The sequence below is a fragment of the Callospermophilus lateralis genome, chromosome 3 (assembly GCF_048772815.1).
Source record: "Callospermophilus lateralis isolate mCalLat2 chromosome 3, mCalLat2.hap1, whole genome shotgun sequence".
In the NCBI taxonomy this organism is placed as follows: domain Eukaryota; kingdom Metazoa; phylum Chordata; class Mammalia; order Rodentia; family Sciuridae; genus Callospermophilus; species Callospermophilus lateralis.
In genome coordinates, this window is record NC_135307.1 from 166,524,627 (window position 1) to 166,539,966 (window position 15,340).

Below are 15,340 nucleotides of genomic sequence, written 5' to 3' on the forward strand. Positions count from 1 at the left end.
TTTTTCAGCGAGAAGCCAGCCCACATGTCCCTCCATTTTTCAGTGACCTTAAGATTACTCCACAGCCCCCTGTTGCTATTTTATAGAGCATGGATTTTAAATGGCCGGCCACGTTTCTCGCACGCGCTCCAACCAGCTATTCCACGGGCCTGAGCGGTGCTGGCACTAACTTAAACAATGTTGGGTCTCATCTGTTTATTTTCAGAGTGGCAGTCAGGGAGAAAGGGCGGCTGTTGCCATGGCAACCGACACCCCGGGCAACAGCAAGGCGAGGCGGGAGGGGGCGTGGCCTCGGCGGACGCAGGCCGATAAGAGGCGGTGCCGGCCGCCCGCCGGTGTCGCGAGCGGGGTCTGTACACACTGCCCGGCGGAGGCGGGGCGGCTGGGCACCTCCTCTGACTACCTGGCAAGGCCCTGCCAGGCGGGCAGGCGACCAGGCCTCGGCCCTGTAGTTTCCTTGGCCCACACTCCCTGCTGGGGAGTGTCGCTCCGCGCCCAACATGGCGGGCGGGCGCTGTGGCCCACTGCTGACGACGCTTCTGGCCGCCTCGGTTGTGGCATTGGCGGCGACCGAGGGCCCCGAGCAGGCCGTGCTGCCGGCGGAGCAAAGCCGAGTCCAGCCCATGACCGCCTCCAACTGGACACTGGTGATGGAAGGCGAGTGGATGCTGAAATTGTGAGTGTGCCCGCCCGCGCCGCTCGCCACATTATCCTCGCGGGCGCCGCCTTCCCGCAGCCCGCGTGGTCGGCTCGCAGAGTGGCCCGGCTTGGCTAGACCTAGGGCCGGGTACCCACCCTGCCAGGGACCCGCGGCGCGGGGGGCCGACCTCCTTTGCGCATGCGCGCACGACCCTCCCCGCTGACGGCTAGGGGTGAAGAGCATCCCCACACTTTTCTCATTTGCTTTGGGGGAGATTGTTTCAGGGAGAGAGAATGCAGCTTACCAAGAGAAAGAGGGTGGAGGGGAGGAAATCTGCATGAAAACCGTGCCCTCACAGGAGTGAAAATACGTGTACGGGATAATTGGCAGTCATTCAGTGACATCATGTACAGTATGAATACGGAGGAAAGGATAGGTAATATTTGTGTTGAATAAGTTACAGTAGAATAGAGAAGGGAAACCACTTTGTAGGAATGTCTTAGTTTTTCTTTTGAAGACCTTGAGATGTCATTGTGAGAATAAAACATTAACATGCGTGCATTTTAGTTTTAAAACAGGATTACAAATAAATGCTGATACTATGTAATTTTTAGAGGTCGGACTTTTAGATGGATTTAATAATTTAATTGTGCTGACTTTATAAAGAATAGGTTATTACCAAATTGTTCCTTTTGAACAACAGAAGGTAAAATGTTTTCAGTGCTTTTGCTTGAAAGGGGTGGGCAACTGTTTTTTAATTAGGAGAAGGCAGGGGATTTGTTGGTTGTAGCTTTCAATTAACTCTGAACAGTAAGGAAGTAATCATTTGAAAGAAGACTTGAAGTTGACAGAGGACAGTTGTTTGAATAGACTTGAGAGACCATCATGATGGGCTTTAAGGGAAAATGAAGTTCTGGAGAAATAATGGCTGAGACCACATCTCTGTAGCCTGTGGTTTCAGGCCATATATGTGTATATATATTTCCTAATATTTGATAATTAATTTTTCATTCAGCACAAAAGACTCTCAAAATTGGATCTGTCTTTATCCAAGACCAAATTTTGATTCTTTAGACTTCTATTTAGATTGCAAGCAGATGCCTAATAGAGTAAAAACAGTGTTGAGATGATGGACGAAGTTGTCACTTAACAAATTACATTGCTCAAAGAACATAATGCATACTATCTCTTCAAATTTGCATTTAGCTTTTAGTTACAAAAAAAGAGGAATATTTAGAACTAAAAACAAATGCCCTTGTTATCATAATAAATCAGTAAAACTGTTGGAAAAAAGCTAGAGACTCCAACAACTTATTAAAGTAAACTGCTCAACTACTTTGAAAGGAAGTGAGGAAATCATATTCTATTTAAGAGAAACTTTTAAACTAAGTGGAGCTTTATGTTAGGAATGCCATGTTTCCCTCGAATAACTGTAAGAACTTTAGAGAAACTGCATTTTGCCAGCTAATACTACGGAAAGGTCTTTTTTCTTCTTTTTTTCTAGTAGATTTTTACACCACATTCTTTTTCTGGATGTTAATTTTCTGATTAAAACAGTTTGTGTATGTAAGTGATAACAGTCAAAGAAGAAAACTCTCATATTTAATGTTGCCAAATCCTCAGCTCCTTTGTTTTATGGTTTCTTTTGGAATTGCTTTTTTTTTTTTTTTTGGTAAGTCAGAGAACTAAGAACACTAAATCAATGGTGAGTTGAAGCCCCACTAAGTTTCTAAAAATGAGTGACAGCCAATAACTCTTATGTTTGGTTATGTTGATGGTTCATATTGTACCTTTTTATAAATGTATAAGCCTAAATGGAAGAGATCATTTGCCATAAGCTTGCCATTTGTCCGGTTGTCTGGTGTAAGCTTGCACTGTGATGCAAAAAGAGTCTTGTAACCTGGAAGTAAGCTGTGTACATATTGAGATCATTTTAGTAGGAGTTCTCTTTACATGGAGTATTCTGCAGAATTAGTGGATAGGAAATGACAGGAAAGGAAAGGATTCACCCAAATTACATTCCAATTTCTGCATACCAGAATCTCTTCAGAAATGTTTCTCTTGAATAAATACTATGGCTCTTGTCTATTTTTTATTTATTTTTCTGTATTATTAGATACTCCCTCTCTTCCCTTTGAAAAAATCCAACAGTTTAAAAAATATAAGATTCATTATATTATTGATACTACTATAGGCCTATGACATTCTAGGGATTCAAACATTATCAGGTTTTTCTTCTCATAAGAGAAAAACAAAATGTGTTTATGCTACTTCCCAGATCAACATTGTGCTCAAGTGAACTGGTTTTATAATTGGAGGTAACTAGAGTCTGCTGATGATGTGTTGAACTACCTAAAGAAGAAATGTTGGGAAACTTTCTCATGGTATTAAATATTTGATAACGGGGGTAGGGCTGTTGCTTGGTGTTAGAGCACTTGCCTGGCATGTGTGAGGCACTGTGTTGGATTCTCAGCACCATATATAAATAAATGAATAAAATAAAGATTCATCAACATCTAAAAAAATTTAAGAAAAGAAAAAAGTTTGAGAATCTAACATCACTTTGAATGATAGTTCTTTCTTTATTCATTTGCTTATAAGGAACTTTTCTTCTGGGAATCTGCTGTTCTATATCTCATGTCATATAAAGCCTCTGTAATGCAATTTATGGTTATATTTGTGCTGTTAATTTCATTTAGTTTTAAGGACCTACCAGTGTTTGCCTGGCTCTGAGACATGAAAAGATCCAAATACAAAATTCAATTTGTTACATTTTCTGTGTCTTTCAAACAGTCAATTTTGGGGATCCTTGTAGCTGAATTTCCAGTTTTAGAAAAGCAGTGCTGTGTTAAAGAGAGATTATCAGATAAGACTATATTTGCAGTAATTCATTTCTATTCTGAAACCTTTTTACAAATCTGCAAAAGAATTTTATTACTGCTTATATTTTCTTTAATGCTAAGGGCTTACTGTATTCTCTGTTTTCTCTTTTGGTTTGCTTTCATATAATCATTTTATAACACTCATCCATTTCTGCCACGGCACTACAACTGGCTTGCTGTGCTTTTTTTTATTTTATTTTTTTTTTAAGCTCTTCCCATGTTTTCTTTTTTATGTTATGTTCTATTCCATTGCTTTGCAACCTTTTGCTGTTTTAAATACTTGCTTGGCTTCCATTATGTCAGTCCTTGAGAATACCGCTTTTATTCTTTTGAAACACAAGAGTATGCAATATGATACACTCTGTATACTGTTTTGGTAGCTAAACAAAGCAGATAAACAAGCAGATATCCAAGTAGCTTATTTTTTACTTGCTTATCGTTAAACCAAAATGCAATGAAAAAAGATAAAAATATTTGAGTTAAATTACATTACTTCTGTAAATCAGATCAGGTTGATTTTTATAAAATACTTTTTCTGACCTTGTTCTTGGGCTGCTCATGTTTCAAAACAGATTAGACACCTGGTGATGGAGTAAAGCCTCATTTATTTGCTTAGGACCTCTAGATTTTGGAATTTTCTTTCTAGTATTCTTCTCATGCCTAGAGGGTGTCTTGAACATTATTTCCTTAACTTATCTGTGTCAAGTAGTTGTCATTTCCTGCAGTTTATAGATTGTCTTGATTTTATTGATTGACTGTTAAAGAGGTAGCTGCTTAAATTCTTGTTGTAGGTTCGTTACAGTGTTGAAGACTTGGGAAGGTGGAGATGAATGAGCTACAACCTTGATTTTAAGGGACTGGCATTTTATAATGCTATGAAGGAAATAAATAGCATAAGTTACATTCGTTTCATTTAGCAAATGTTTGGATGTCTTATTGTCCTTCTCACTTCTATGAATGTAGTACGAAATACTAGTGAGATTGGAGTGAAAACAGAAGAAAAATTGTCCATTATTGGTGAATAAAACTTATTTTTAGTAAAAATTCCAGAAAATAAATTTAACTAAGTATTCCCTCTGAAATGTTTAGTACACCTAATGAAATTGAATTTGGTGACTTCATACAAAAAAGGAATCATCACCATGCATCTAGCAGAACCTCGGTGTACTTTGTATATGAATACTACCATAGATAACAATGGTGTGCTGCTGAATTTGGTTCCCCAAAAATGATTAAAAACGTTAAACTTATATCCAAGTTATGTAATTTAACAACATTTTGGTTATCTGAAATATATTTCAGATGTCTTTATGAAGCTTTGTAATTTTACATATCACTGCGACTTGCAAAATGTTTTAATAGAAAATATGTTGACCTAGTTTCCAGGAGTACAATGATATACTAATTCCCCATAGAGACTCTGAAATCAAAGAGGATTACATTATGTGGAAAGGATACACTTACTGGCAGATAAGTTTTTTTTATAGTTCTTAAGAAAAGACTGCTACTATGAGGTAATTTTCTTTCTTTTTTTTTTTTTTTTTTCAGTACTGGGAATGGAACTCAGGGACTAGAAAATGGTAGGCAAGCCCTCTATACACTGACCTGTGTCCCCAGCCTTTTAATAATTTTTTAAATTTTAAGACAAGTTTTCCCAGGATGGTTTGAACTTTTGATTACAGACATCTGCCACTGTGCCTGTCTCCTTGTTTTAAACAATGTAAAGAAAGACCATGTTTGGTTCTTCCCAACGAGTTTTATTTATGCTTACATACACATGTACATAAATAAATTATATATACGTATATGTTGGGGGGAGAGAGAAACTCAAAGATCACATGGCATATCTATGCATTCATTTTACCCCTGGCAATATTTTATTTATAATAGGTTTTAAATTCTTGTTTAAATTATTATCCCTTATATACAGAAGAATACAGGAGTACACATAAAAAAGGTGTGGCAACAATGGGTCAGTTCTCTTACTTAACCCAGAGCTGGCTTATCTCCACAATTGAAGGGAACATGTTGGTGTATTCCACCACAACCAGCTCTGACTAAATATCAGAAGTAATGGCTTTGACAATCCACAGCCCAGTGGTAGCAGCAACATAGAAAATTGAATAACTAAAATTACTTCAATGGCTTATCTGATGGTATATCATAATTGCATATCCGAATACCAGTTTCACCAAAAATCTAATTTACATAACAGTCTAGAGACTAAGGGCATGATTTTTTTTAAAACTTGTGAAATTTGCAAGGTTTAATAATTAGTAATGTAGCACATGTATGCAAAGACAGAGTCCTAGAGAAATTAAGCAGAGAATATCTAAAATCCATTAAATTGTCTTTCAAGTGTTTTTTCTTATTTTTGCACATTCTTTCTTATGCCTCCTACCTCTTTCCCTCTCAATGTTGGTGTTGATGTTGTCTTTTTGTTGTTGTTGTATCTTGAAGATTTTTTTTTTTTTTAATCACAGATACCTCCATCTGTGTTCTTGCTTTAAGTGGTCTTAAGACTTAAGCAAGTCTCTCTAAACCTGCTTTCTCTCTTTGTCAGCAAGGATATGAAGGTCACATGAGCTGAGGTGAGGTATCATAAACGTGTCTTGGAAACCTAGCAGAGTATTGCAAATGTAGTTTGTGTTAATGATCATTCTTACTGTGTGCTTGCTTTGTATGTATCATTTAATCTTCCAATAGCCTTGTAAGGTAGCTCCTGTTACTATCTCATTTTATAGTTGAGGAAGCTTAAGCATGGAAAGATTATTAACCTGCCCAAAATCACATGGGTAATTCATGGTTGATCTGATTCCTGTAGCAGAGCTCTTATTCAAAATCCTGAAATGCCTATTGAAATATTCTGAATGATTTAGTGTTCCTTTTTCTTTAAAATTTGCCAACTGCCTAAGAGTCATCTGCCTTTTGGATATTTAGAAGTTATATAGAAAATAACTGTTTTTTTCTATGAAGAATGAAAATGAAATTTTTACTGAAGTTTATACATTTGCTTATTCAGCATACATTTCTAGACCACTTACTGTGTATCGGGAATATACTTTCCCTGGAAATATAGAGATAAAATTAAAAAAAAAATCCATGTTAAAAAATGTTACAGGAATGTTCTCTAGCCCATGTCTTCTAGATCTTCTGTAATGGGAAGACTAATGATCTTTTAGAGCGATCTTTGGATTAGCTAGAATAGTCTTTTCTAGAGATGTCATTAGGGAGTTTTGCTAGTCTTGCTGCTTTTGGGGCCTGATTGGATAGAGGTTTGGGCATCCTATTTCTTCTGATTTCTGCTTAATTTCCAGTATTTTACCTAAAATAAATGCATTCTTTCCCCTAGTCTTGGCTTTTTAACATCCCCACCCTACCTTTTTATAATGTGAAATATTAAAATCTTTCCTGATGGCAGTTTTTTTTTTTTTTTTACTTTGTTGTTGTTCTGCAAAGTGCATGTGTATAATTGCTTTGATTGTTTGAATGGAACTTTGCACAGTTCAGGATTTTAAAAGGACTTGCTTGCACAGGTGATCTGACATCCCTTTAACCCTAAACCTTATTTAAAAATTGGATCAATTTAGTACCTTTCCCCTTTACTCTGTTTCCTTTCCTAGGACTTGGTGCATGTGTTTGTTTTTTGGCAGGCATTTTTTTCCTATTTCTTTTTATCCCCTGCCTCTTCCCTCTCTTAATGCAGAAATAATTTTTGTGAAAACGATTTTGTAGAAACAATTCTGGAATTGAAAACATAAAAAATAATTTGAGCATTTTATAATGTTCACCAAAAACTTGGTGTATCTCTTCAATCAAGTCTTTTAAAAAATATTATTAAAAAATCTTTCTACACAAAAATAGGTGTGTAGTAAATCCTCTTTTTACCCATCATTCAGGTTTAGCAGTTATCAATACCTTGTCAGTCTTGTTTCATCTGTACTTTCTGTCCATTATCCTTTGGTGGTATAATTTTTATACTGTGAGACTCATTACATGTGATCAATCTAGGGATAGCAATTCTTTCTTATGTCTATTTTACTTATTTCCTCAATATTTTGACTTGCATTAAAGATTTTTTCAAAAGTTTGAGTAGATTAAAAAAATCTATCTGGTTGGTGGCATCCTGAAATGTTACTTAAAATGTGCCCAATGATTTATTTATTTTTGCCTGGAGTATCTCTATTTTGTAAGTACTAATTATTTCATTTTCTATTGTTCTGGGAATTATTCAGCAAAACCAAATGTTTCTCCACTTGTTCCAATGTATTTTTGTGCCATTATTCTGAAAATGTTAATTTTCCTTTTAATTTTGTCATGATAGTATTTTGAATGTATTTCAAGCATATGGTATTGTTTATTCACAATATTTTATATTAAGCATAATCCTGCAAGCTTTGTTAAATCTCTGTACAGCTTGTTTGATCTAACTCCTTCTAATTTCAAAGGATATCTTCCTTTCTGTATTAGTTTCTTTGATCTGCTATCACAAATTACAGACGGGGTGATTTTAAACAACAGAAATTTATTTTCTCACCTTTCTGAAGGTCAAATTTCAAAGGCCAGAATGCAGCAGGGCTGGGGGCCCCTGTAGGCTCTGTAGGAGTGTCCCTTTGGTGCCTTTATGAGGTGGCTGCTGGCATCCCTGGGTGTTCCTTGGCTTGTAGCTATATTACTCATTTCTATGCCTCCATCTTCACATGGTCTTCTGCTTATTTATCTTTGTCAAAGCTCCCTTTTCTTCTCTTCAAACAACTGTTATTGGATTTAGAGCCCATCTTAAGTCAGAATGATCTCATCTTGGGATCTTTAATTATATGTACAGAGACTCCTACTTAAAGTAAGGTCATATTCATGGATACCAGGGCCAGCACTTGGACATATCTTTTTGGGGAATATTACAATATAACACTTTCTGAGCAGCAAACTTCTCTGGATTCTCATCTTAACAATTGCAGTTTAAACTCTGAAAAAAATTTAGAGCTTTGTAGTATGTATCTTTATGGTGTTTTCCAGACATGGGAGGGCAAGGTGAAGCCACTAATGTATTATCTCAGGACTCTGAGTCTTCACACATATTGTTTTTCTCTGCTAAGGGTTGAACATTCTTTGACCCCTCCCTGGTGGTACTCCTGTTTTAAATCTTTCTTAGTGGCTCTTTCTGAGGTACCCAAGCTCCTCAATGTCACTATAGCATCTGTTCAGCATTCTCAATCATAGCATTTGTCACTTCGGTTGTATTTACCCGTCTGTATCTTCTCTTCACCCCTCGATAATACAAGCCACAAGGAAAGGAGACACCACATCTATCCCATTCACTGTTGTGACCTCAGCTCTTAGTAGAGTGCTTAATGTTTTTTTATGTAAAAATTAAATGTAAATTAATATTTTTTATTGAATAAGAAATATATAAAAAGTGGGATTTCTGCTTGAAGGTCCAAGTATTTTTAACTCTTTTTCAATTTAAAAAAGTGTTGTATAGAACTTTTCCTTTTTTTCTTGGAATGATTCAGAATACAGATATTCAGATGTTTGGAAACATGCTTGAGGACCCACTAATGACAGAACTTCTGGCCTCTCTCTAGTAGATCTACAGCTTTGATGAATCTGAAACTGGTTTATCATAAGGGTAACCTTGTGAAAATTACTTTCCTTTAGTGGGGCACTCAAAGTGCATTCATCCACAGAGATCAAAATATATTTAGAAAGTAACAAAGTTCAGTTTAAGTGTAAGAATAGCATCAAAACATTTTATATATAGCAATAATTCCTCAAACTTTGACTAATTTTTTCCAATAGAATTGATATTCATATATTAAATTCTAGAGGGGAAATATGCTTCTCTTTTTCTATTTTAAAGGACTTTGGAAAAGCTTGATTTTTTTTTTTTTTTAAATTTTTTTAATATTTATTTTTTTAGTTTTTCGGCAGGCACAACATCTTTGTTTGTATGTGGTGCTGAGGATCGAACCCGGGCCGCACGCATGCCAGGCGAGCGCGCTACCGCTTGAGCCACATCCCCAGCCCCGAAAAGCTTGATTTTTATACTTCTCTTTAGTTTAGAATTTATTTTTTCATTTAAATATTCTATTCCTCTATTTTTTTCTTATAGTTTTTTCCATATATTTGTGCTAATTAACTATTCTTCTCTTCTAGTTATGCCCCATGGTGTCCATCCTGCCAGCAGACTGATTCTGAATGGGAGACTTTTGCAAAGAATGGTGAAACACTTCAAATCAGTGTGGGGAAAGTAGATGTCATTCAAGAACCAGGTATTGTAAATGTTGAACATATATGCAAAAAAAATCACTTTTTATTTTGTAATTTTTTAAAGTTTATCAAAAAGTTGGGAGACTAGGACTACCTTAAATCATCAGATTACATTTTAGCACATCTGGGTCTGTCTATGTATGTGCATATGTATTGTATTTTCTGAGACATTGGCAGTAAGTTGCAGGCATCATGACACTTCACGCTTCACTTCTTTATCATGTAAAATCTTCCTGATTATTTCCCATGGGTGAGGGGGAGTGAATCAAGGTTTTCAAGCTGCATTTGTTTTGTTGTGTGTTTTTAGTCTCTCTCAATTTAGAATAATCCCATTTTTTTCTTTCATGGCATTAATATCTTGATGAAGATAAGCCAGGATTTACCTGAGTGTTTCCTTATGGTGATATTTAACTTACTCTCGCATTTTATTCATTTTCTATAAAGTGGAATTTTGATCCAGAGGTATAGTTCAATTCTGGCTAGACATTATGGCAATAGTACTTCATAAGTAGTACTCTGACTTTATGTTGCATCTCAGCAAAAGCCAAATGTTATCACCATTAGTGAAGTTAATTGTGTGCATTTGGTTAGGGTGGTAACACTATCTATCTAAATATTTTAGAAACAACCTGCTTATTAGCAAATAATCAGTGAAATGATACTTGGGGATTTTTAAGATTCATGATGATTTTACCTGACTCAGTGGGTTCTAAAATGGTGAATATCTAATTTTGTCATTCCATCTATTCTTATAAGCTCTGAGTGCTATAATTTTTTAAGAGAAAGAATCACTTCACCAAAGAGTAAAAGCGAATACTTTATATTTTGGAAAGCTAATATACAATAAATTTGTATTTGTAGTTTAAAAAAAACTTTGTGTATTATATATAAGTTGAGAAGTTGTGGGCTTTTATGATTTAAATCTCTGAATGTGCCTATTTTTCAAAGTTTATCAGTCATCTTTTCTTACAGAAATTTAATTTTTACCTATGACATCACTTTATAAGTGAAAAAGAAGTTAAACATGAAAGGGTAGCTGTTTACCTTTCTATAATAACTGTGAATTAAAAAAAACTATACTAAGTGATGAAGTACCATTTACTTGGAAAAAAGAATGGATGATATATGTTAATATGGACATAAGGACAAACCCTTGGAGAGATATTTTTTATTATAAGCTATGTAAGCCATGAGTCTTCAAGCTTCCACCTTTTAAGCATTGGAACAAAGTTGCTTCTGTCCATCCTCTACTTGGGGTTGGGCAACTATGATTATTAGTTCTTGGTTTTGGCTGTTGTGGATCAAGAATACAGTAAGAGAAATTGCTTTGAAGAAATATTTTTAAAACATTTACTGTTAAAGTTTTCTGTAGATGTAAACTAATTATATTTGAAATACAAAAAAATAACTCTTTCATCTGGTATTTTACAAGAATAACTAAGAAAATAAAGTTCAATGAAATAAAAGTATTTTATGTATTAGCACAATTTTTTAAGGCAAAGATTCTAAAATCTTGAAGACTGCAACTCATAAACACAAATTAGGAGACAAAGTTATACATGCATGACTATTTGAATGTCCTAGAGAATACAATCATGGGCTACATAATCATGTTTTGGACAAGGACAAACTGCATAGATGACTGTGGTACCATAAATTCTTATTGCCTAATGATGTAGATTGTTTGTAGAATGTATTTGTGTCAGTACATTCTATGGTGTTCACACAAAAATTTACATAATGATCCATTGGCAGAACATGTTCTGATCTTTAAGTGATGCATGGCTATATGCTTCTGATTATACTGTTTTAAGTTTATAATTTTACTTGAAATTTCAAACCTCATGCTTTCATTAACCCTTTAATAGGACTTAAAAAATGCATTCAACAAATATTTGAATTCCTACCATGCATCAGACTTGAAAAGTAAACAAGGAATATAGAAGGCTGGTTCTTCATTGAGCTTACATTCTAGTAAAGGAGATAAGTAGTAATAAATACAAATAAAAAATAATGTCAGTGTTTGGCGATAAGAAGAAAATAAAAAGGTAAAAATTGTAGAAACCAATGGGAGAAACTTTTTTTTTTTTTTTTTTTTTTTAAATAGGATGGCCAGGGAAGAAGTCTTTAAACCAGAGATCTTGATATAATAAGAGAGTGAACTTCAACAAGCTTTGGGGCAGGAGCATTGCAGGTAGAGCAAACGCTATGTGCAGGTAGGAGTATCCCTGGCTTATTTGCAAAAGCAATAAGAGAGCCAGTAAAGTACTCTGAATGAATGGAAATGGAGTGGTAGCTAGGCAGCAGACTATGTAGTGTCTTTTTGGCCATGGCACGGAGTTTAGATTTTATATGAAGGATGATAAGAAGAAAGATTCTGGAAGGTTTGAATAGGGAAGTGATGTGATGTGATTTTATGTTTTAAAAGAATTCTCTTTGGCTGCTATGTGGAAAAAGCTGACTTAGGGAGCCAGAAATGGAAAGTAGGGAGAACAATTAGGGTGTTAACGTAGTAATTCAGAGTTGAGAAGACAGTAGCTTAGCCTAGAAGCAGTAATGGTTAAGTGGTTGGATTTGAGAGTAGGATTTCCTGATGGATTGTTTGTAGAATGTAGTAGGGAGATAGGAGGTAGGTCTGAGGAGGAGCAGATTTGGGATGGGTTAAGTTCAGAGTGTTAAATAAACATCCATTTAGAAAGAAGCTAGAGAAATATATTTGAGGATCATCTGTGCAGATGTTTGAAGCTAGAGAAAGGAAGAATTGAGATTGCCTAGGGGGCGTGTGCTAGAGAATAAGAACTTGGGCACTCCAACATTTGGAGGATAAGAATTTTCAGCAGAGAAGTAGAAGCCAGTAAGGTAGAGGAGAGGGGTGAGGGGAGAGAGGGCGCAAGCATGCATCTAACCTGGTACCAACTCTCAGGCAAACCTATGTGGCAGCTTGTCCCTATGCCTAGAAACAATTTTACTATTTATTTTTACAAAATTTATTATCCTGAATGAGTAATGGAAAACCATTGAAATGTTATTGATTACTTTTCCCGAAGTTGAGCACTCTACTGGATACTGGATATTTTTCTTTTTTCTTTTTTTTTTTTATTAGTTGCTCAAGACAATACAATAATCTTGACATATCATACATTTGATTCAAATGGGGTCTGAATTCTCATTTTTCCACATGTACAGATTGCAGGATCATATTGGTTATATAGCCATGTTTATACATACAGCAATACTAGTGTCTGTTGTATTTTCTACTGGATATTTTTCTATGCAAATTTCTATTTGGTTATAGAGCTTCATTTGCATATTCTTTCATCAAGACTGACTTGCCACAGGCATGTTAGTCAGTAGTAATTTCATTTTTCTCTAAGAGTACAATTTATAATCAGGAAAGCAACAATATTTTAAGTGTTCATACATAAGAAAATGCATTGGTCATGCCCATGATTCTTCTCCTTTATGTATTCTAAATAAAAGATATTTCACAATTATGAAAACAGACATTATAAACATATTGTGTTTTTATAGCTGAGATGTAGAATTCAAGGAAAGGACAAGCTTTAGATTCTAAGTTACATTACATTGGCTGTTTAATATTGCATAGATAGGGTGATATTTCAGTTGGGTTCTCTTTTTGAAATTGAATTAAATGAGTATGTACTTGAACCTTTTGTTCCATACAGATGAGCTTAGTTGACAGGGATAGAAAAACAGTAGCTGCTCATACATCACCCATGGGTGATGGCTATGTCACTGGATTAGAAGGAAACCAGACCCTACCTCAACTAAGAATAAACATTGTTCTTAAACCACAATTTAATGCAGCAGAAGTCAGTTTAGTTTGCTGTATTTCAGTTAGTGTTATATTTTAAATTTTATAATATAACAACTTTGTATTCTACTATAATTGGCAACATTATTTCAATCTCAAAGATTAGGTTAGTCCTACTTTTTTTTAGTTGCTGTTTTCCTTCACTTTCTTTAGTGATAACTAGAATTTAATAAGCCTTTACTTTTGTTTGTAACTGTGTTAGGTATACGCATTTTAGCTTTATAATAATTCTCCATCTTACTCAGAAAACTGAGCCTCAGGAGGTTTAGTAACATGACTAAGATATCACAGCTAATAAAAAGTAGAACAAAAGCTATTAGTTTTCTCAGTACTGACCATAATGCATGTGTTTTTGCATACCAGTATAATTTTTTTCCTCTAAGTTTTTAATCTTTATGTGTTTTCTGATAAGAAATTTAAAACTTTGTGTATTCTGGATTTATACCCTTTATACATTGTGCTATATAGTCTTTACTTTAAAGTAGAAGCCACCCTTACAATAGAAAAGTCACACCGAAATTTTGGGAGTGTTGGTCAGACTCTGAATTTCAGAATCCACATGCTTTTTGCAGCTTGCTGCAGTGCATTATCATGTGCTCCTGGAAATGGCTGCTGCCATGCTGTTCTAATTCTTTGCAAAATTCACACTTGGCTTACTGGTTTTAAATTCTGAAGTCCCAACTTCAGAGTGCTCATATTTTAATTTTGCAGATAATGAAAAGATGTCTCTTGCTGCTTTATAGCATCAGTATAAAAGGTTAGAAGATGTTTGGAACACTGGCATGGATTTCCTATGGTGTCACATCTGCAAGGGTTTTAGTAGTGTGTCACACTTCAAAGATGACTTTGGCTCTTCTAGATTTTGTTGTTGGTTTTACTGAATTCATCCTCACTGATGATATATTATTCTAGAATAAACTGAACTCATATCTACAGTTCTATTATGCTGCAATCCTATTCTTAATATTCCACACATGTATTGACAAAGAAGTATAAATGAAAGCAGTCTTGAAATGGTACTATTTATTAGCAGTAGTCTTTATTTTAAATGTATCATTTTATGGCCTTGTAAATTGATACAGTGGTTACAGAAAACAAATCAGCAGTTCATATCAAGAGCCATAAAATTTTCCTACATTTTAATCTAGCAATTTTGGCAACAAGTGTTTTAGTATAACCCTCTAGCCTGAACCAGAAAAATGCAGGAAAATTTTAGAGACTGTTACTTGTTTCATTTTCTTATTTTCTTTATACTCATTTATTTTCATGGATACATTTATTTGTATGGACATAATTTATATTTTCCAAAATAATGTGCAGTTTACAAAGAACTGCAGACAAAATTAGTTTGTGCCTATCACATCATCTTATTTAATTAGAGATTTAAATATAAAATATCAGAGCTAGCAATTATTAGTATTTATCATATATCAGGTACTGAATTCTACATGCTTTTAAAATATAAATATAAAATCATTTAATACTAAATACTAATTGATAGAAAATATGGTGCCTATGTATAAGAAAAAAACTGAAGCCCAGAGAATTTAAAATTATCTGGCTGGGGGTGGCTCAGCGGTAGAGCACTTACCTCACATGTGTGAGACCCTGAGCACCACATAAAATAATCGATCCTCAGCACCACATAAAAATAAATGAATAAAATAAAAAGGTATTGTGTTCAACTACAACAAAAAATAAATATAAAAGAAT

The 15,340-nt window shown here is 34.9% G+C and overlaps 1 protein-coding gene across 1 annotated transcript in view; it reads left to right on the forward strand.

Annotated features, from left to right (window-relative positions):
- Positions 1-328: 328 nt before the first annotated feature.
- The window catches only part of Tmx4 (thioredoxin related transmembrane protein 4), a 40,326-nt gene continuing 25,314 nt past the window's right edge, over positions 329-15,340 (forward strand). The window contains exons 1-2 of the mRNA XM_076851541.2: positions 329-676; positions 9,679-9,794. Coding sequence (XP_076707656.2) covers positions 501-676; positions 9,679-9,794 — 292 coding nt within the window. The 5' untranslated portion in view covers positions 329-500. The remainder of the gene's footprint in view (positions 677-9,678; positions 9,795-15,340) is intronic.